Source organism: Motacilla alba, chromosome 21, assembly GCF_015832195.1.
Source record: "Motacilla alba alba isolate MOTALB_02 chromosome 21, Motacilla_alba_V1.0_pri, whole genome shotgun sequence".
Lineage (NCBI taxonomy): Eukaryota > Metazoa > Chordata > Aves > Passeriformes > Motacillidae > Motacilla > Motacilla alba.
In genome coordinates this window covers 459671-480560 of record NC_052036.1, presented here as the reverse complement: position 1 = coordinate 480560, position 20890 = coordinate 459671, and the positions used below count along the sequence as shown (strand labels likewise).

At 43.2% G+C, this 20890-nt stretch overlaps 1 protein-coding gene across 1 annotated transcript in view; it reads left to right on the top strand.

Moving 5' to 3' along the window:
• The window catches only part of PEX14 (peroxisomal biogenesis factor 14), a 66666-nt gene extending 46746 nt beyond the window's left edge, over window positions 1-19920 (top strand). The window contains exons 4-9 of the mRNA XM_038159666.1: window positions 4961-5083; window positions 11234-11319; window positions 11933-12035; window positions 13285-13382; window positions 16524-16615; window positions 18038-19920. Coding sequence (XP_038015594.1) covers window positions 4961-5083; window positions 11234-11319; window positions 11933-12035; window positions 13285-13382; window positions 16524-16615; window positions 18038-18503 — 968 coding nt within the window. The 3' untranslated portion in view covers window positions 18504-19920. The remainder of the gene's footprint in view (window positions 1-4960; window positions 5084-11233; window positions 11320-11932; window positions 12036-13284; window positions 13383-16523; window positions 16616-18037) is intronic.
• The last annotated feature ends 970 nt before the right edge of the window (window positions 19921-20890 follow it).

Below are 20890 nucleotides of genomic sequence, written 5' to 3'. Positions count from 1 at the left end.
TAGTGCTGTGCAGCTGAGGTTAGAGCACCCTTATCAGTTCTGATTGCTGCTTAGTCACCCTGATGGGTTAAAGTGTATCATGTTTCTGAAAGATTGCACTTGCATAATTAACAGTCTCGTAGATGAATAGAGCTGTAAGAATTCAAAGCCCTTTCAGCAACTTTTCCAATTACTTTTATTTCTGCATTTCTCAGCCTGACAGTTGAGGCCAGTCCATGTTCCTTTGATGTGTGGGTTCCTTTACTAAAGTTTGAGCTGGAAGTGCAGTAGCAGGATGTTTACATTCAAATGCAGTGTCTCAGTGTCAATTAAGGGGAAAAAATCAGAGTGATGTTTCTGAAACCTTGGGTTTTATTCAAATATTGCGTTGGGCTCAACCTCGTGAATGACCATGTGTGAAAGAAAATGGATCAGGAGACTTTGCCTTTTTGACCTTTTTGAACATTCAGCTGAGCACAGAGTAGGACGTAGGAGACAGATTTGATAACAGCACCCAGCACTGTGTGTAACTGACTGAACAGGTGGAATCATTAGTCTGGATCAGATCCCAGAAGGATTTTATGATGATTCTTTTAAAATGTGGCCATGTTCTTTCTGAGCAGAGTTGACTCAGTGGCTTCCAGGAACAGAAGTGTAATGTCATTTCAGGGTGCCGACCAGCAGATCTTCCTTTCAGTCATGTGGCAGCAGGCACTCAGTTCAGGTGGTCACGTAGTTTGCTGTAGCTAAACAAGTTGTCCTGTCCTACTTTGTTTTTGCCTTAATAGAAAGTGTGTGGGAAAAAACCAGCAGCTGCCCCCCCTGCCCCACACCCTCTCCTGCCTTTTGTCCCTGGGTGGTGGGTGGGGGTTGCTTCAGGGTGGTCTCCTAGAGTGGTAATAAAGCTGGCTTTGGAAACCCACAAAGAAACTGGTTTTGTCTGCCAGAGGTTCAGTTCTGACCTTGGAGCACTTCTCATGTCTGTATGTCTCACTTCTTCCTCATCTGTGAAATGTGGGTGACAGTTCTGTAAGCACTCCTCTGCTTCAGAGTGGTCATAAGAGGAACAGTATTTTGATGTACTTAAATAGTAAGAGGTATTATAAAAGGACATAAACAGACAGTGAAGTCTTAAAAGTTCTTGTACAAAAGAGCTCTTTATACAACACCTGAGGTGCAGGAACCAAGAGATGCTCGTGACAACCCATTTCATTCTCTGACTTGCTCTGTTTCTGTGTTTGACTGCACTTTACAGAGGCTGAGTGATGCCTGCAAATTGAGTGGCAGCAGTGACCATCGAAAAAGAGGGTCAGCAAGAGCCTTTGAGGGCCAAACAGTCGTGGGTGCTGGATTGTTCAAATCAACACCCTGAAGCCTGAAAAGGAATTTTTAAAACTTTGTGAAAATTGTGACTAATTCTTTGCAATGGCTGTGGTGCTGCAGAGGAGTGAGACGGGTGGCTGGGGGAAGGGAGCAGGTTTGCATTCTGTGGGGCTCTGAAGACAGTTTCCGTGCATCCTTCTCCTCAGCTCAGTCCTTGCTCAGTACCCTCTGCGGTTAGATTATTCCTTGCAGATAGCAATCAACTGGAAGGAAGTGTGTGTCTAATTTGCATGAGATTATTTAAAACAAAAAAAAGGTCTGCATTAGTCAGGGTGATGGTAAACAACGCAAAGAGATGCCTTTTATAATATAGCCGTGGCTCAGCTTTCAAAGCCAAATATAATTCACTTACAATTGGCAGTTTCCTTTATTGTTCCTTTTAACCTTTTGCATTCTGCATGGACTTGATCTTACTGCAGCCGCAGAACAACGGAAATGTTTGTTTTCCAAAGTGTTGGAAAGTGGATTTAGAGCAGTTCCACTGTTCAGCTGGGGTGATTTTCTTGAGATACCTGTTTGGGAGCTGTACTAGACACAAAGCCCCAGTTTTTGTGACACTGCTTTTGCATCCGAGGGCAGTGGTATCATTTTTGGGTTGCCAATTTCCTGCTAGATTAGAACAGTGAATGAACATGGGCACTTTTTCATGTAGTGCAGTGATAAAATAAAGCAAGATGAGATATTGGAACAGATGACACTTAGATCTGGCTTGGAAATTCACGCTTTTGTAGGTAATTAATATATCCAAGTTGAATAATTTGGGCATGGAAAATTCGTACCGTGTGCATATATAGGTGGTGAATTTGAAAAAAAAAAATCATTCCAAAGGGAAATGTGATGAAGTTAGCTATAATTGCCTGAGGAGAGCCTTAGAATATCTTGTCCATTTTTGTTACTGTGTGTGAGAAATGATCAGCATGAAGACAGGTAGATTTCTGAGTGCAGAGATGACTTGTCATTTCTGAGTGTCCACTGTGCAGACTTGCTCTGTATATATGCTTAAGGAATCAGCTCCAGGACTCCCTTGATCTCGAGGCCGAGATCACAATGCCTTAAAAGCATCTTGTCCAGATGAAAGAAGACGTTTTCCAGGCAATCCCAGTCTTCTCTTCTGATAATTAAGAAAGGATATAGTGGTGTAGTTGTGATGTTCTTTTGTTTATTGCCACTCGTACCATGGCCAAGACCACTTCACAAGGCAGCAGTGTAGTCCAGGGAAGTAGCAACAATTCTAATTTGTACTGCTCAAACCAGGAATTGCAATGTGAAAGGCTTCCTATCATTCTATCATTCACATCAGCTTCTTCCTCACAGCACAGCAGAGTTTAAATGGAAACAGTGATACTTGTCCCTAGTTGGCAAGATCAGAATAATCCTAGAGGTGCATTTTATTTGCAAAAGATTTTAGCTTTTTTTCTCGAACAGGATGAGAATATGGTATGGTTATGAAACAACTGACAATGTTTTCTGCCCTTTTTGCAGAATGAAGTTCCTCCATTACTTCTGAAGTTTCTAAGTGTTAAATATTATCAGATTTGCATGGAAATAGAACAAAATGCCACATTTGCAGCCAGCTAGTAATGTTGTCTCCATCTTTATGAAATTCAGTAGTTGCTGGTGAACTGCAGCGTTGGCATCCATTCATGTGTTCTACATTGGATAATTAGTAGCTGGTTAAAACAGTTTCTTTCTGATTGCACTTTTTAACGTGGATTAGACACTGTAAATACTGCTTTTGTGAGCAGAGCAATACGCTGAGTTGTGTTTATTTGTCTTTTATTACTCTCACTGCAAGTCTTGTTCCTTATTGTTTTGTGTGGTTTTGGTTTCTTACTGTTTGAGCCATGCATCAAATGCAAGTCACAGGGTGATTCTGTCAGAGTGCAGGACCGAAGATCTGGAGCTTTCTGATACTGTTTCTTACACTGGCAGTAGTTTGTTGTTAGAGAAGTCACTGAACTTCTCTGAGAGGCTCAGTGGAGTAGATGAATAGTGTCTCACAGGAACTCACAGTTTCTCACACGCTCACAGGAGCAGAGAGAAGATCTGTTAATAGTTATAAACCTTCTGAATGCCACAAGCACTGTGTTAGTGCTTATGATATTGAATAACAGTTCTGAGACAGACTTGTGTGTTTATTTCTGAAAATATTCTTTGTGCTACAGATTATTCTGCCTAGACCCCTCACTATGAGGTAAAGTTAAAGATCCTGAAAAAATTTCTTGCAAGTTAGCTATTATGCCCAGTGGCCTGACCATTTTCTATATTGCATCTCTCTGTAATATTAAAAAGCTAGGTTTTTTAAAGTATTAAGTTCAGGAATTTCATCGACCAGCAGAGCTGTATGGCTCTCAAGCAGCGGTGATGGAGAGAAAGTATTCCCCCATTTTTTTCCAATGCTGTCCTGTTCATACCATTTTCCTCACTGTGCTCAGTCCCTTCAAGAATCATGTGAGAATCAAGTGGTCTGCCTCTTATCTTATAAATCTCTTTCCTTAAATCCATGTTCTCCCTTCCCTCTTTCTGAGTGTTTTTGCATGCCCTGGATGGATGGTGAAAGGTCCTGAATCCCTTCATGTGTTCCTCTGGAGTTTTTATGTGCTTCTGTGCAGGAGAGTAAATGCTACACAGCTGTCCAGCTCCCACTTCATGATTGCCATCTGAGTGCTAAATTCTTTTTCTAGAGGATGTTTTCTCTTGTTGGAAAAAATAATCCAGCTGTGCTTCCTTCTTCAGAGATGCTGGTCACTGTGAATCCTTTAGCTGCTTTTCTTTTCCCCCTTGTTGGCCAAATACTTTCCATATGTTGTGGCCAATTACAGATGGTCATCCTGGCATTTCCTGATGGCAGGAGTCACTGCAACAACACGTACCATGTGTGCAGTGTTACTCCAGCTCTGTGTGAAATGAAAACCAGGCTGCCCCGGGGCAATCTAATCATGCACCAATGGGCCGGGGCAATGCTCAGCTGAAAGTTGGGCTTGGCCTTGTTTTGATCTGTTTTGTTATAGTTTTATTTCCTCCTTGCATTCTGTGTCCCATTCATACTAATCACAGTCAGTCCTGATTTTTTTTCTTTTTATTTCTGCATTTGTCATAAAATAAAGCAAATTATTCCCGTCTTCGGAAACGATCTAGACTAATTAGTCGTCTAACCCAATAATTAGTTTTTTGTTTCCCTGTCTGTTTTCATGCATTATTGTTAGTTTTTTCCCCTCTTTTTTTTTTTACACCATTACAGATTAAAATGAGCCACATTTGCAGTTGATGGTATCTTTTTTTCGGGGGAAGAATGGAGAATTGCAATAGAAAGCTACTTCAAAAGCAGCAATAAACTCAAGGATAAATTAAGGAAATTGAATGAGCCACATTTGGAAGCAGCGTTGAGGCTAATATTCTGTCGCTTAAGGTTAAATTGCAACAGAGAAAGAGAGAGGGAGACATTCCAGTGAATCCAAAATTGGGGAGGCATTACTGCTCAAGTCAGTGCCAAAATTCTTTGCAGCTTGAAAGAGTTCTGCCTGGCTTGAGAATTTAATTATGTGTGCATAAAGTGGGTAAAGGTGCTAAACTGATTTCATTTCCTCTGCTCCCCCAGGCCTGACAGATGAAGAAATCGACCTGGCTTTCCAGCAGTCGGGCACGAGCACGGATGAGCCACAGTCCCCAGGTCCTTCCACACAGCCAGTGCCAGCTCAGCCTCCTCACCCCGTGGTGTATAGTAAGTGCCACCGTGAAAAATACCTGCTCCAGTTGCTTTGTGCTGTGATTCCTGCAGCATTTCACAGATCCATGTGCCGCATCCTGATTTCAGCTCCACTGATGACATACTTTTTGTCAGAATCAGACACCAAATATTATTTGAATGCACTTGGTGGTTGTTGATGCCTGTGACAAGATCATGTTACACAAGGAAAATGAGATACAAATGATCACTGTCTACAAACAAATGTCATCCATACAGCCTGTGACACCTCTTGACCTGAAGGTGGAAAGTCGATGCAAATTAGATTCTGACACACTGTAAGGACATCAGAAAGCACTTTGTCAACACGGGACTCAGTCTCCCCCTCTAAAACTTGGAAAACTTTTCTCTCTGATCTTAAATAATCTGAGGTGACAGCAGAAATTCTGTGTAGACTATGTGGATATGATTGTATGATTTTTGTGTACAAAATACACTCTCAAAGAAATTGTAGCATTCCAACATAATCTGTGTAGACTCAAAATTTACATATATATTTGCATTTTAAAACAAACCTCGCAAAAAAGTATCTAAGCTCCAAACAATAAAAACCAAAGTACATACCATTAAAAATCCATCAAAAGAAGCTGTTCAGCTCACATGTGTGTCTGGTAGTTTGAAAATCACTTCACTTACCTGCCAAGTATAAAGAATAGGATTTTGTTGCTGCTCTTAAACAGCTCTATGGCAGATATCGACTGATGTAACACTCCACTTAGAGCTGTGTTTATTAGTTTGTGGCACAGGTTTGCTATTGCTGGAGACAATACTAGACTTACTTTTTGAGATTTTAGCTGCTCTGATTTGGTGCAGTTTGAGATGAAAAACTTTTGTGATAATAAGTGGGCTCAGAACTGGAATATTTCTGGCTGTTGTACTGTGTGTGCTTGTGAGCTCTAGGGCTGAATTCTGCCTCCTGGGCTAGTTCCTGTCTGCTGCAGTCCACAGAAAATGCCAGGAAAGTAAAATCTGCTGTCTGGCTGTAGAAGCAGGGCCAGATCCCTCTTGGTGCTGTCCATTGTTCATTCAGATAACTCCTACCCCAGCCTAGTACTGGAAGAGTTCATCTTCCCTTATTGCAGTGTTCCACTAGTATGGGTAGAGCAGGGAGGCAGCGTGCAGTTCAGCCTGGGAAACACCGTCATCACTGTTAACCCTGGCAGCTTCATCACTCTTTGGTTGTTTTCCTTTTGCTATTTTGGGTTTCCTCAAAGCAGCAGCTCCCATTTTCTTCTTTCTAGGTAAGAATCTTAACTAAAATTTCAACATCAGAATGTTCCCAGTAACAGCTTGAAAGAGAATTTTGAAAGTATGATTCTGTAATGCTTGGAAATCAAAGGTGATTAAAAATACCACCAAATAAAAGCCTTCACAGAGGTTTTAATTGTAAACTTGTGCTGTAGCTTTGTGATCTGGTTGGTGCTTTTTAAATAATTTGAACCCAAAGCTTTTCCCTGTGAGGCAGTCCTTTTCAGCAGCCACCAGAATTGGGGAAGGGCTGACAATTAATTCGTTAGGTATTGTTCCTTCCCACTCTAGCCATTTGTAGTAGACCTTTGATTTAAGCTTAACCTCTAAATGGATACATTAAAAGAATAAATAGCTGGATGTACATGGTATTCGTTTCACCAAAATACTTGTTTTGATTGGTTCTTATCTGTCCCCTTTTCTAGTTCTTGACTGGGGTAGTCTTGGTGGGTGTTAAGGATGGATCTGTCTTTGTTGTCTTCCTATTGAGTCTTTCCATATATCAGCACTGCAAAAGGAACATGGGAATTTTTCCAGGCCTGGTGGATAAGACTGTGCAGTGGCTCAGTGCTCCTTCAAGGTGTGTTGTTCGCTGTAGGTTATTTCATCAGTTGGATGCTAATCCTGTAGTAAATACCTCTGAATTGGTCCAGATCTGCTTCAGGACAGCTTTCTCTGTGGTAGTTTACTAAGCCAGTTTATCTTCCACAGTCTCGTCAGGGGTTGCCGTGTACAGAGGAAGATAGATACTACTTTTTCTGCCTATCTGTTATGCTTATCATCTCACAGAGTGTTTGTGACACTGGGCTGGAATGCTGCTGGATTAGAAGTTTGAAAGAATGTCTAAATGATGAGGGAGACAGGCTGCTCAGTCTGTGCACTGGCTTGGTGTTGGGGAAACTCATGTTGAAGAGCTCATATTGAAAAAGACTGCAAGCTATATCTGCCTTCTCCAAAGAAGACATTGAGTTTCTTGTGAAGCAACATCTGATCTGCTAGAGTTTGTGAACCACTTAGTGTTTGATATCTTTGGTTCTTTTTAAGGTTTTTTTTGAGTCGTTCTGACACCTCTACACAAAAGGCAAAGTGAAGAGGGTTTTGTGCTGAAAACAGAGGCTTGTCTTTTAAGAAATCTAATTTCTCTCTGCACCCTCCTCCCACAAGGTGTTGCTGCTTCATGTTTAAAAATTACATTGGAACTGTGGGTTACAAGTACAGAAGTTCAGGATGGTTCAGAACCATCTCAGGCATTTCTTCAGCAGGAATGAAGCAACAGCCAAGCTGCTGATGTTGCCAGTAATGCAAGTGTGAGATGCTCACTCCCGTGAGTCACAGCAATAAATCCTGGGTACCCCTTTTGCTTCCTTGATCTCCTGCTGTTGCCACCACACTTTGTTCTATTTCTTAAATTCATACCATTTAAATACTTCCTTTTGTACAATTGAACTTAATGTTCTAATGTTTTATTGGAAGTATCTGTAATTTGTATACATACTTCCTAATTCTTGAAGAGTTAACAAGAAAAAAATGCACTTGTAAGCCATCAGAGTAGCATAGGTTTTGTATGCTGAACCCCTTCTGGATTTGCTTGAAGAGAAAGTATAAAAACTTCTTTGGGGAAGAGACAATAATTAAATTTCTAGTATTTTAGGTCAATACCATCTCTATTACTTCTCCTCTTGTTCTGGAGGAGTAATTCCTTCTCTCTAGTTTGTACTTTTGCCAAGAGGTGTCAAAACTGCTTTAAAAAAAAGCTTAAAGAAAGCTCGAATTTGATTAATATAGAGAAACAAGACTTTGCCTGACTGATAATAAAACTGATAAATGACATTTGAATTACTTGTAGCAGTAATTTATTACATAAAATATCTTTTATTTGACATGCGATTAGTTGCTGGAAGCATCACTCAATCTGACTAGTTTAAACATGCTCTAAAATGAACCCCCAGTAAAAAAACAGGGCTGTCTGCTATTGGTGTTATGAAATACACTAATCCAGCAGTGAGGACAAAAATCTGACTTTAAATATTTAAATGATTAATTTGTTGTTTGTGTGTTTGTTTTTTTTTTACCTTTCTAACCCATACAATTACAAGCAAACTCAGGGGAGTTTCCGAGCAAGGTGTGCAAAGCTGCATGCTTATCACCCAGGTGTTGTCTGTGCTGTGCCCCATGGTATTTATGGGCTCCGTTCATGGGGTTTGTGCAGATTTTACACCTGCTTAAAAATCAGCTCCTGTGACTTTTTTCTTGACATTTGGATCTTCTTTTCCCATTCTTGTCTCTTCATTATGTGGAGGTCTGTAGAACACAGACTGTTTCCTCTTACAATTAAACTGGAATTCAAACTCTTCTTTTTTATTTCCGAACACCTTTCCATGGATTCGCTGTTTTCTTTTGGAGAATCACCACTTCCAGCATCAGTTTCTACAGTTTTAAATCTGGATACTAGTGAAGCTGACCTTGATGCACAAGTCCTAATTGGTTGCTGTTAGGAAAGTTAATTCTTAGGTGAATGGGGATCTTAAAAATAGTCAGTGTTTATTCTGGAAATACAATTTACAGTGACTGCTGGGGAAATTAAATAGGAAAACCACAGATTTATACCTGGAGAAAACATCTGTGTCCCTTCCATTTTACTTTTGAAGGTCTCTTAGTAGAATGGTTTGTTGCTTCTGCAGTGCCTAACGTAACTGGGCTGTCAGTGCTCTTTTACTTTATCTGAATTTTATTTGTTTTACAAGTGGAGAAATTGAGGCTATGCAAACAGTTGGTGTGAGCATGGAGCTTAAAATGAAAAAAAACTCCTAAGCCTCTCTTCATGTTTTAGATTAGAGAATTGCAGAGAAAAATAAAGGTTGAATGTGGAATTTAGGCAGAGCTGTGACATTCTTTGTAACATTGTGAAGTTGCTGTGGTCAGTGCAGAGCCTTTACTGCATCCCTCACTTGCTCACTTCATCTCTCCACCCCCTGCACTTTTTTTTTTTTTTTTTTTTTTTTTTGTCACAAGACAGATTTCACACATCTCTAAAATGAGTAAAATGGCATTTCAGCTTCTTGTCTTTATAGACTCTCTGAACTTTAGGAAAGATCATTCTGGTCCCTTTTCATTAATAATGAAAACCAGGGGGCAATAAAATGTTCTTAGCTCAAGCATTATAGGAATGGAGGGAGAGATGAGGGAGGTGAAAGGGCACAGCAGATGGATTCCTACAGGTGTGTCTCCTTCCTGCTCGGAGGTCAGTGGAGCTGGGAGGGAGTTTGGGACAGCCCATCAAGGACAGCCATGGGCAGGATTCACAGACCCCCGAGATAATTAACCCTGTACAACAGCAGCTCAGCCTGGAACAAATTGTGTTGTCATAGAAGGGTATTTTTAGTCAGAAGTTCAGGGGAGAGAACTGGACAACCAAGAGACTTCAGATGCCAGAGTGACAGTGGGGGCACAGCACACAGGGGAAAGTGGGAGAGATGGCTGGGGTTCACAGCAAGATTAGTGAGAGATCATTTTAAATCCTGACATGTACACAGCCAGTTACTGCAGCTTAGCTGACGTGTGTTAACTCATTAAGTTAAAAAGTTATGATAATTTGATCATGTGCCTAAGCTCCAAAACTGCAACTGCAGCAACCCAAAATACTCCTGGTGACACTATTCACCAGTTCTGACAGAGATGCCTTAATTTGTTCAGATTTCTAGCCAGAGGATAATTTCGGGAGCTGTGTCCTAAAAGCTAGCACAAGAAGCTGTGAGAGCCAGTATTTGGGAGTCAGACCCAAATACTCTTGACCCTAAGTGCTGGGCTTAGGGGTGACTTTTGGAATGAAATGCCTGTAGAGGAATTCAGCAACAAGCAAAATGGCAATAGGTAAGCCAAGTGGAAAGGAGACCAGAGGCCACCCATTTCAGCCAGTGAAGCCTCCTAAACTGAGACTTTGGAGAACATAATGCATTTATGAGACCTTGTAGTCACATGCAGATTTGGAGACCACAGCGGTCTCCCATCTCGTCAGCTCTGCCCACATCCTGCCGTTGCACTTTAGGCAGATCATTCTGCATCCTCTTTATTGTTAAAGAAAACCGGGGGCAGCACCAGGTTTGTTCAGCGAACTGCGAGGGAGGTGACAGGAGAAATCTGCTGGAGAGCTGCAGGTATCTCCTGATTCTTCTGGAGGAGCAGGGCACGCCATATCTTTGCTTTCCTCTGTGGAGCCTCTAAGCTGCTGTGCACAATTGTGTGCTAAATATCTCAAGCTTTTATCTACTTCTTTACCTCTCTCTGTAGATACTTAATTGCATATTTTCTCTCTGCTCTTTATGTGTGCTTTGGTCCCTATTTGTAATTTAAGCTCGAAAGACACTGGATCCTTCCTCATTCAAATGGTCCATAATTGCTGACACACTTTTCATAAACCCATTTATTGCCCTGATAGATATCTCTTTTTTTTTTTTTTTTTTTGAAACACTTCCTTCCTTCCTTCCTTTCTCCTGCACTCTTTTGGGTCTCTGGTTCTGTCTCCATTTTCAAAAATTACAATACTGGAGAACAATATCCAGGTAAAGAGAATTCAGGTAAGGAGTTAACCTTAGCTGCTACCAGCCCCAGAGACAGTTACCTGGGTTCAGAGTGCCTTCTGCAAGGGAAGAGTAGGGCAAAACAGCTTGCTGGACCCTCTTTAATTGCTGCTGTGATTTTTCTCCCTGTGACACTACAAGGCCAGAGTCAATACCAGAGGTCTGGCCAGATGTTTAACTGTCCTCAGCCAAAGGCCTGCACGCTGTGTGTTCATCGTTACTTTTTTCTCTGATAAAATGGATGTACAAAAATGTTCTCGCCTGCAGTTCTGACTATGATTATTTCTTGATTCTGATTTAGGTCCCCCTGGCTCCAGATGGCGAGATTATGGGGCTTTGGCTATCATAATGGCAGGAATTGCCTTTGGATTCCACCAGCTCTACAAGGTAATGGGTCCCTTGCTACTCCCACGCTGTACTCTTAGAGAAACATGTTATGCTGCTTGTGTCCAAATGCTCGTGTTGGTTCCAAGCTGGTGAATCATCTCTGTTCTCACTGGCACTGCCATTGGTGTATTTGAGAAATGTAGACACTTAACATGAAAATGCAGAGTCAAAATGTGGCAAGCAAACAAAACTGTGGATCTCAAACTACTAGGAATAAGGTAATTTCCATTACTTGTGCTCTTGTTGGAGCATATTCTGTTCCTGGGATGCAGCAGCAGAAGGTTCCATGGTGGCTAGGGGAGAGGTGGGACCTATTTTGTGCAGTGCACCCTCTTCAGGGGTGGAATGAGGCAGATTTCGTGGCTGTGTCCAGACTCAGGAACTAGTTTTCAGTACCCTGACAAATGTAACCGCAAAACTCTTCTTCTGCAACTTCTTTTAGCACTTGCTGTAGAAGGAATTTCTTTTCTCAGCCAGATGTGTGGATAAATGATCACTGGCTCTGTGATAAAGGCTGAGATTTGGGGGGTGGGATTAGAGGACGTTTCAGATGGAGTAGAAATAGCGCTTTGCACATCGCTGTTTCCTGAAAAAGTTTTTGTACTCCATGCAGAAATACCTGGTCCCTCTCATCATGGGAGGCAAAGAAGACAGGAAACAACTTCAGAGGATTGAGTCAAACATTTCTGAGATGAGTGGCAGTGTGACACAGACAGGTAAAGATTAATGACTCCATCAATTCACCCCTCAAAGCTTTTCTCCCTGGATCCTCCATTCTGCCAAGACCCCCACCCTTTTCCTTCCCTCCATCTCCACTTTATGTGGTGACTTCATTTATCTGCTCTGAGAATCTGTTCACATTTGCAAATGAAGCCGCCGTCATTTCGGTTTAATTTGAAATTGCTTGTTTACTGTCGGCACGGCCTCAATTAATTATGTTTTTACGGAAAGGCTCCCAACCTCAGAATATTAATAAGGGGAATAAAATGACAGCCTTTCGGAGGGCTGTAAAGTTCATTTTTAATTTCTGCTTCTCTGATGTTTTCAGGGGCTTTTTTTTTTGGTGGTTTCTCCCCACCTTCCATCTGAAAATCTGAGGAAGGGTCAGGAGAGTCTGTAATTACTGTGCCTCTCTGACCTTAGCCACCTTCTGTGTTATTGACTCTATAGGGTGTCTGTTCATTACCTGAAGCCCTAATGATGGTCTGGATTAGCTGTTACCTGTCACACCAATAGAGTTTTTAATTTTATTATTTTATCATCTTGTTTACTCCCTGGAAGCTTTGGATGAAGTGCCAAAGGAGAAAAAGTTCTACAGCTGGAGTCCAGCAGAAGTTCTTCAGTGTTTGTTGGGGTGTAGGAATACAGGGTGCTCTCTTGAAATAAAAGAGGAAAAGTACAAAGTACTTTCAGTTGGGATGAAAAAACTATAATTTTCAGCAGTAAGTTTATAAAGATATTGGGGTTGAAGGAGCTAGGAGGTTGAGAATGGGAGGATTCTAATTATACATTTCATGGAAGGGTGAGAAGAAAAGCATCTTTCATTTCTCATGATACCCTAAGGTCAGCCCTGAGAGCAGCCTCTTCCCAGACTGGAGTTAGCCCCAGTGTTTGCCTGCAAGAGCCCTGAGATAGATAAATGATACAAACATTGTGTAAGTTCAGGGAGATGTACAAATCATAAACCAATATAATTAAAAGGGAGAGGTTTTAGACGGATATACTGTGGGCTATAGACATCTATACAATGGAAAGATAAACTAGAAATACTGGAGGTTAGATGCAGTGCAGGTAGATTACCCGTAGTGCAAATAAATCATATGGATTAAAGTGAGCAGGCGGGCATAGATAAATTAAATATAGTAGGAATAGAGGCATCCTTGTAGCTAGACAGCAGGAAAGGCGTGGGTGAGTGTGTGGATGTGGATGTATCTCAGTTTAACTCTCCTCCTTTTTCCCTTGCAGTGACTCAGTTACAGACAACCTTAGCAGCTGTCCAGGAGCTGCTAATCCAGCAGCAACAGAAAATCCAAGAGCTCACCCAAGAACTGGCTGCTTCTAAGGTACCAACTTCCAACTCTTCACCTTTAGAGCACTGTCAGTTTTGGAGCATGCATGGCTTCTTTTGTGGGCACATGGAAAGCTCCTGTTGGGTTCACGACCCAGCCATCAGCTCTGCCATATCCCCAAACAGTTTCTCTGCATCTGACTTCTTCATGGGTGGTATGGTCAGAGCACTGGATATGAGTTGGGTACTCGCAGAAATACATCTGATTTTGGAGAGGGCTTTGCTGTTTTGGATGAAGCTCGTGTGTCTGAAGCCTCAGACCTGTTCTCAGCTCTGTATCTTCTGTGCTGCATTTGGGATGAAGTTATTGTGGAGTTAGTCCACTGACCAAAAGAGGCAAAGACAGTTGTGCAGAGATTTTTTTTGTGTATGTAATATGTAATTTTACATGTTTGTATTTCTCCTGTACTTTGTACATCCTGTTCAGCCGAGCATACACTTGAAAGACTGTATTTAAGTCACTTGCTCAGATCCAGGTAATGGCCAAACATTCTTACTATTTGGGTTCTTGTTTCAATGGTTTTGGTCAGCTGAGTGTAACAGGTGGCCCCATTACAACCCTGTTAATGACACACAGTGACCCATTCCCCTTGACTCTTGACTTGACCTTGGCAATGAAACCATCAATTCTGACTAGTTTGTGTTGTTACATGTGTAAATAAAATAACCACTTTTAACCAAAATTGATTTTCTTTCTGGCAATGAAAATTAGTGCTTCACTCCTTGGCCTGAGCATTCCATCAGCCAGGAACTGTTGACAGGTGAGGCAGGGTCAATGTGAAGCGGCAACATGGAGATGAAGTCTTCCTTTGACTCGCAAACTTGGATCGTTCAAGGCCAAGATTGCTCACAGTTACCTATCTTGTGGTGTTCTCTGTACAGGGAGAGTTTGCTGTCAGACCCTTCAGGCAGTGTTACAGCCCTTTACCTGCAGCAGGAGCAGTTCTCTTCTGCCCTTAGCAGGCTTTAATCCGACGCAGATCCTTTGATGGTGTGTAACTGGTGGGCCACAGCTGACTCTGTGCTGTGCACACTGTGCAGGAGGAATCCCTCAGTGGCACAGCTGTAAATGCAACCATGAAAGCCAGTTTATGGTCACAACACTCTGCTTCAATTTTCCTTGGGAACTGTGGCCTGACAGTGGCCTGGAGCCAGTCCGGAAATTGGAAAACTGTTTTCAGGTCTTAAGTGTTAAGATTAAGAACACATGTTGAGCTTTAAGAAGGAAAAAGGCCATAAGTCTTGGTGGTTTAGAGAGTCTTGAAGAAGTTTTCCTTCCCCCCTCTCTACCCCCTGCACTGAAATGGTAGCACACATTGTTATGATATCTAAACCTCATGTGTACAAAGAAAAACTTGGGCAACCCCACAAACCAAAGAATAAAAGCTGTGTTTTCTCAGCTGTAATGTAAGTTTTTATATCTGCTTTTCAAACTCCTACTGGCATGCTGTAAAAAATTAAAAAGAGGGACTTTAAGTAATTAAAAAACGTACATAAAAATTCAAGGCTTGAATTTTCTACAACTGTTTTTAAAGAGACTGGCTAAAAAGGCCCAGATGTCAGATTTTATTTCTAAATCCTAGGCATCTGGCACCATATGTGTTTTGGAAATTTGAGTCCTTTGCAGGCCAGTGAGTGGAAATCACTCCCTTGTTAATGTGCTGCTGTAGCTTTCAAGGTCTTAGAAAGCCAGAACAGTGGCTCCTGGATTCTTGCTGTCTGAGGGCTGGGAGTGTGGATCCTGAGGGAATGCATCTGTGTAAAACACAGCTACTACAGCCTGAGCCTCTCCCAGCCCTTTGGGTTTGAAGCCCAGAAGTCACTGTGAGCAGTGCTGGCTGCAGGGTTACTCTGCAGTAGCTCAAGTCTGTTTAAGAGTAAGTAGGAACAAGCAGTTCTGGCTACATGTAGTGGGAACTGCTGAGGAAAAGTTTTTAGTTATTCCAATTCTGGCTTCCTTTGGTGGGGAATTCATTAGAGCTGTCTCTGCAGTGATACTCCCCAACATGTTTGTTCCTAATGGCTTTTAGCAGAAATTACTGTGGGGCGTGCCAGGCATGAGTATTCTGTGGTCTCATGGCTGCAGGAATTACTGGAGCAAAAGGATGGGGTAACCAGAGACCATGATCTGTGCTTAGACACTCCCATTTCTCAAGTTCCCAAAAGGGTTAAAAGAAAGAGTGCCAAAAGTATTGTCTGCAGCATGTTATCCTCAGTTACTTACTCTAATTTCTGCCTGATATCCTGTGGCAATTCTGATGCTATTCTGACAGCAGCTGTACCAGGCTTCCATGAGTTACTTATCCCCACAAAACTGCACTCATTGCCTTGAAATATCCAAGAGACCGTGCCTAGTCCAGCTGCTTCTGGAGATAAGACCTGGTAACTCAAGCATAGATCTAATTCTTCAGATCAAGTAGGAGAATTTTTGCAACTTTTAAGTATGTATTTATCAGCCCACCTCTAAATGCCACAGAGTGCAGATAATTGATTCTTTCTTTCATGATTTAGGAGAAATGAGCAATGGTTTTAAAACGGTTGTTAAAAATAATATTAGAATCTGTTGCCTCAGCTAAGTTCAGTCACATGAAGGAGTAAAGGACCTGATTCAGTGCAACTCCCACGGCTGTTCAGGATCCTGGTTCTAGTTCTTCTCTAGAAGAGGCCAGTAGGTCAGTGCCAAATGATTTGGTTTGTCTCTCTGTGTATTGTTCTCTTTCTGATATGCTGGTGGAAGACATCCAGTGCTGGCCCAGCTGTGCCTGAATTCTCACAAGTGCTGGACTCCTGAAAAAAGAAATGTCCCCTTGAGATGCTTTAGCAATGGCTGTGCATGGGAGGCAAGACTGGAGACAGGATTACTTAGTCTCCCAAACACAAAGCAAATATTGAATAGTCTTGGCACCTTGAGACAATTATTATTTCTGGTCATCGTGGGGATCTGGTCAAGTACTTCTTAGTGTGGAAGTTGTTTGGCTCAGATCTGAGAGGTTTGAAGTGATGGAGCTTATGTACGTTATCCACAGGACTCGAAATTCCCACATGGGAGCAGAAGAACAACATAGGAAAAAGTGACATTGGTGAACTATACTGCAGCTCAGATATTGATCTTCATGTCTTGTTTTCCATGTTCTAGGCCACAACTTCCACCAACTGGATTCTGGAGTCGCAGAATATTAATGAATTGAAATCTGAGATCTACTCTTTAAAAGGACTTCTCCTGAACCGGTATGGATGCAATGTGTGAGCAGACTGTTGTGGGGAAAGTGCTGCTTTCTGGGATTCCCTCAGTCGTGGAGAGGAAAGGCATTTCCAACAGGAACTGCCTCTATATCCTGTAACTGCTATTTTAATACCATTTTGCACTCCACTATCACTTTCTGTTTGCAGGTCTCAAAATGCTTTTCAAACTGGCCTTAAATCACAGAGTCCTTAGGGAATTGATAAGATTTTTTCTTTTTGTTTGCACTTCCCCCACGGTCAGGATGCCTCTCATCTAGTTTGAGGAATTGACTGCATCTGCACCTGTATTCTGTTTTAGAAAGTCACTTCTGGGTGCAGTTCAGCTGCCTTGCTCATGGTCAGGGCATAGCCAGGATGAAAAGAATCGTGCCACAGCAGAGCACTCACAGAGGGCGGGCTGAGCTCAGCCCAGTTCTGCAGTGGCTGCTGCTGGCAGCAGCAGCAGGGGAGGTGGGAGCAGCTCCTGTTCCCCCTTCAGTCTCGGGAAGGCAGTGCTGAGTGCCGGAGAGCAGCCAGCTTTCCCCTGCTCTGCTCTTGTTTGTGGCACTTGCCAGCTCTCCTGAGGGGCAGGAGGAGCCCCTGGCACACGGTCTTTGCAGACCTTCATCTGACACACCTGCAAACTCCCACGTTTCACATTCACAGGCAAGGATGCATGGGAGTGCTACATCAGACATGCTTTTGTGCTTTGCCCTTCATGATGGATGACTCTCCGAGGGCACCAGTGCTCCCCTTGCACTTATCTTTGTCCTGTTTGGCACTTGGAATCTGCTGTTAGTACTGGGCACTAGCCTGCTAGTATCATAGCCTTAAAATCCACCTGGAAAGGACTCGGGGCCAGCTTTCCAGCTGGTGCAAGCTGGTATGACTCCATTCAGGTCAGAGGAGCTGAACCAGTTTGTGGCAGCCAGGGCCTAGCCCAAACATGTAAAGTGCATGCTGGGACTGGGAGAAAGGCTCTGGATTGCAATGAGCCAGAATGCAACAGTGGTGTATCACAGGGAGGTGAGAGCCAGGTGGTGAAACTCCCTGGCTCAGGCACCTGGTGTGTCTGACTTCTTGCTCCAGTGGGAATTTTTCTGTACCAGTTAATTAGTGATTGTCTTACAAAGGGACACCCATGTCTTTTCACAGGCAGCATTCCTGAGTGCTAGCTTACTTTGTGAAATTGGCCAAATCAGATCATTTTAGTGATTCAGACTGCCCAGCTGGGGTATTTTCCTTGTGTACAGGCTCGATTGCTGAGTGCTTGTGAAGCACTTTAAGAATCTCTCTGAAAAAGTGGAGTGGCCTTGGTTTTGCTCATTTATGGCAAAGAGACTTGCAGTTTCAGTCTTGCTGAAACCCCTCAGTATTTATAACAAAAGCCCCTCTCTTTCCTTTTCTTTCCCTCTTGTCCTCCCCAAGGAGGCAGTTCCCTCCCTCCCCTTCAGCTCCCAAGATCCCGTCATGGCAGATCCCGGTGAAGCCGAGCTCACCCTCCAACCCTGTTGTTGCCAACCACAACAGCAGCAGTGACATCTCGCCGGTCAGCAACGAGTCCACCACGTCCTCCCCAGTGAAGGAGAACCACAGTCCCGAGGGCTCCAAGGTCAGCTGCCACCTGCTGAGCCCCGAGGAGGCCACCAAGGGCGGCATCGACGTCACGAGCCAGGTGCGGATGGAGGTGCAGGGGGAGGAGGAGAAACGGGAAACCAAAAGGAATGATGAGGAGGAAGAGGACGATGAGGATGATGATGTTAGCCATGTGGATGAGGAGGAATGTCTGGGTGTCCAGACTGAGGACCGGCGAGGAGGGGATGGTCAGATTAACGAGCAAGTGGAAAAGCTACGAAGACCTGAGGGGGCCAGCAACGAGAATGAGATCGACTAAGACACCCTGGCTGCTGCTGCTGCTGCTGCACATCTTCCCCGGCCTGCTGCACTGTCCCCAGTGCCTCTCCCGTTTTCTGGAGAGAAAAGCTACCATTCCCTGCAGTGATTCCCCCCTGACTGACCTTGAGCAGGGTCCTGATTGCTCGGTGAACCACACCACTGCCCTGTTTCACCACAGGGCTTTGCAGTCTCGCAGTGGCTCCTGCCCCCGCCCAGCCCTTCCTTCTTCCCGTGAGCTGGGGTCACTGCTGGGCTGGCAGACCGATGGCCTTACCATGCACCACAGCCACAGAACATGCCCTCTTACAGAAGCAGTTGGCCTCTTGCTGCACCCTGGAGCCCTTCTGTCCAATTTCAGAAACCAGTCTGTCCTGAGCTCCTTGATTTCACAAGCCTTTAATCCCACATAAGGCCCAAACCAGTTCTCTGTTTCCCAAAATAACCCTGTTTTATTTCTCAAACTACTTGATACTCTGTTGCAAAAAAAAAAAAAAAACCCAAACCAACCCGACCAACCAAAAAAAACCCACCAGAACATTTTAACCTCAAATTCCTCACCAGATCTCAGTCTTGGCTCTTCCAAGCTTTATGCCAAGCCTCAAATTGCTGAAACTACCTAGCATGTAAAAACACTAAATTTCTGTGGGGTCCAAAGAATGCTATTTCCACTCCACATGCCTACATCCCTCAGAGTGGCCTGTTGGTAGGGACCAAGTCCAGGTGTCATGGCCACAGTGAAATCCATGAGAACAGAGGGCTTTGTTGATGATTGCTCACCAGTAAAAGGCTTTAGAAGAAGCTGACTCCACTCATCCCAATTATTACCCTTCCTCCTCCAAAGACAGGGAGCTCACATCAGTTTTTGACATCTTCTATTTTATTTATAGCTGCCCTGAATGAATGAATAAATGAACAAACGAATGGGGTGAAATTAGATGCTGAAATAGTTGGTTAATTCTGCATATTTGCAATGGTTTTTAGCCTTTTTTTTCTCCCTAAATGAGAAGAAAAATGATCATAAATGGTACCTCTCCAGTGATAGGCACCTGCTTCAGCAAAGCAGTCTCTCTAGCAGAGAGAACAGCTCCAGTTCTGAGGTTTAACCACTGGCCCTTCTTGCCCAGTCCAGCCTTTTTTTCTTGCCCCGTTGGGCCATACACAAACCAGTGAATTTTAAACCTCTGACAGTTTGCAGCATTGTGTTTGCAGCTGGTGAAGTGGTGGTGTCCAATGATCCTATTCACTGCATCAGAGCATCTTAGCAGAGCAATTCTTGTAACAACTGAGTCTCACTGTCCTCACCAAGCAAGTGTGCTCGTCTGTGTGATCATGTATAGATTTCAAATATAAAATATGATTGTATATAATTGTAATAAATATGAGTTACCACTATTTAACACCAGGTTATTACTGGATTACTGTGGCTCTTATTTTTTATGCATTTAGGGTGGTCAAGGGAGGGGAAAGGGATGGTTACAGAAATCTGGTCCTTCTAAAATGTTTTCCAGAGGACATTTGTGGTTGTTTTTCTGACTGCTCCTAGGCAGTATCAGCAGGAGGCAGTGGTGTGAGTGCAGTGTAAGGTACACATAGCTCCAGGAGCAGAGGCTGGGATGGAGGTACCCCTGGGGGTGCAGGGCAGTTCTTCAGTGCCTCTGCTCCCAGCAGGAGGCTCTGCAGGGTGTGGAATAATGCTTCCCCTGCTCCTTCCACCAGCAGCAGGAGGTGCTGAAGGGCGCGTGTGAGATATCCCATGGCCCCTCACTCTTATCTCCAGGAGGGAATGCTGTGCTGGATCCCATGACTGCTCTAACCCTGCCATCCCAGTCCAGAAGCCACCGAAGGAGATGGTGTGCAGCAAGAAAACTGTAGCTGCTGCAGTTCCATCATTGTTCAACAGAAGGATTTGGCTCCCTTCTGAAAAATGAGGGATTTACTTGATTCCCAAGTATTTGGGTGTCTGGTACACAGTGACATTTTCCTGCTCGGGGGAGTGAAAGGGACCTTCATATTACTGTATTTAGACCTGCTGCTGAATGTGATGATTTCTCATGCCTTAAATGGACGAATATCTTCCCCAGGAGTGAGTGAGAGTGTGTGTGTGTGTGTGTCTCCCTCTCAGTCTCTCTCCACTGTTTAACGTTCACAAAGAACGTCACGTTTAGCTAAAACAGGGCAAATTTGAAAGTGTTTAAAAAGAAAGGCTTTTCCTAAGAGATGACATTTTCATTTCTCCAAGCCAGGAATCCTTGTGAAAAGAAAACACAACACAGGGATGTGATGAAAAAGTATTGTCCTGCCTGTATACATTTTATATACATAGAAGGTTTTGAAAATAGAAAGTGCCTGGACAACAGCAGTTGGTGAAATGTGGAAAATATGTTG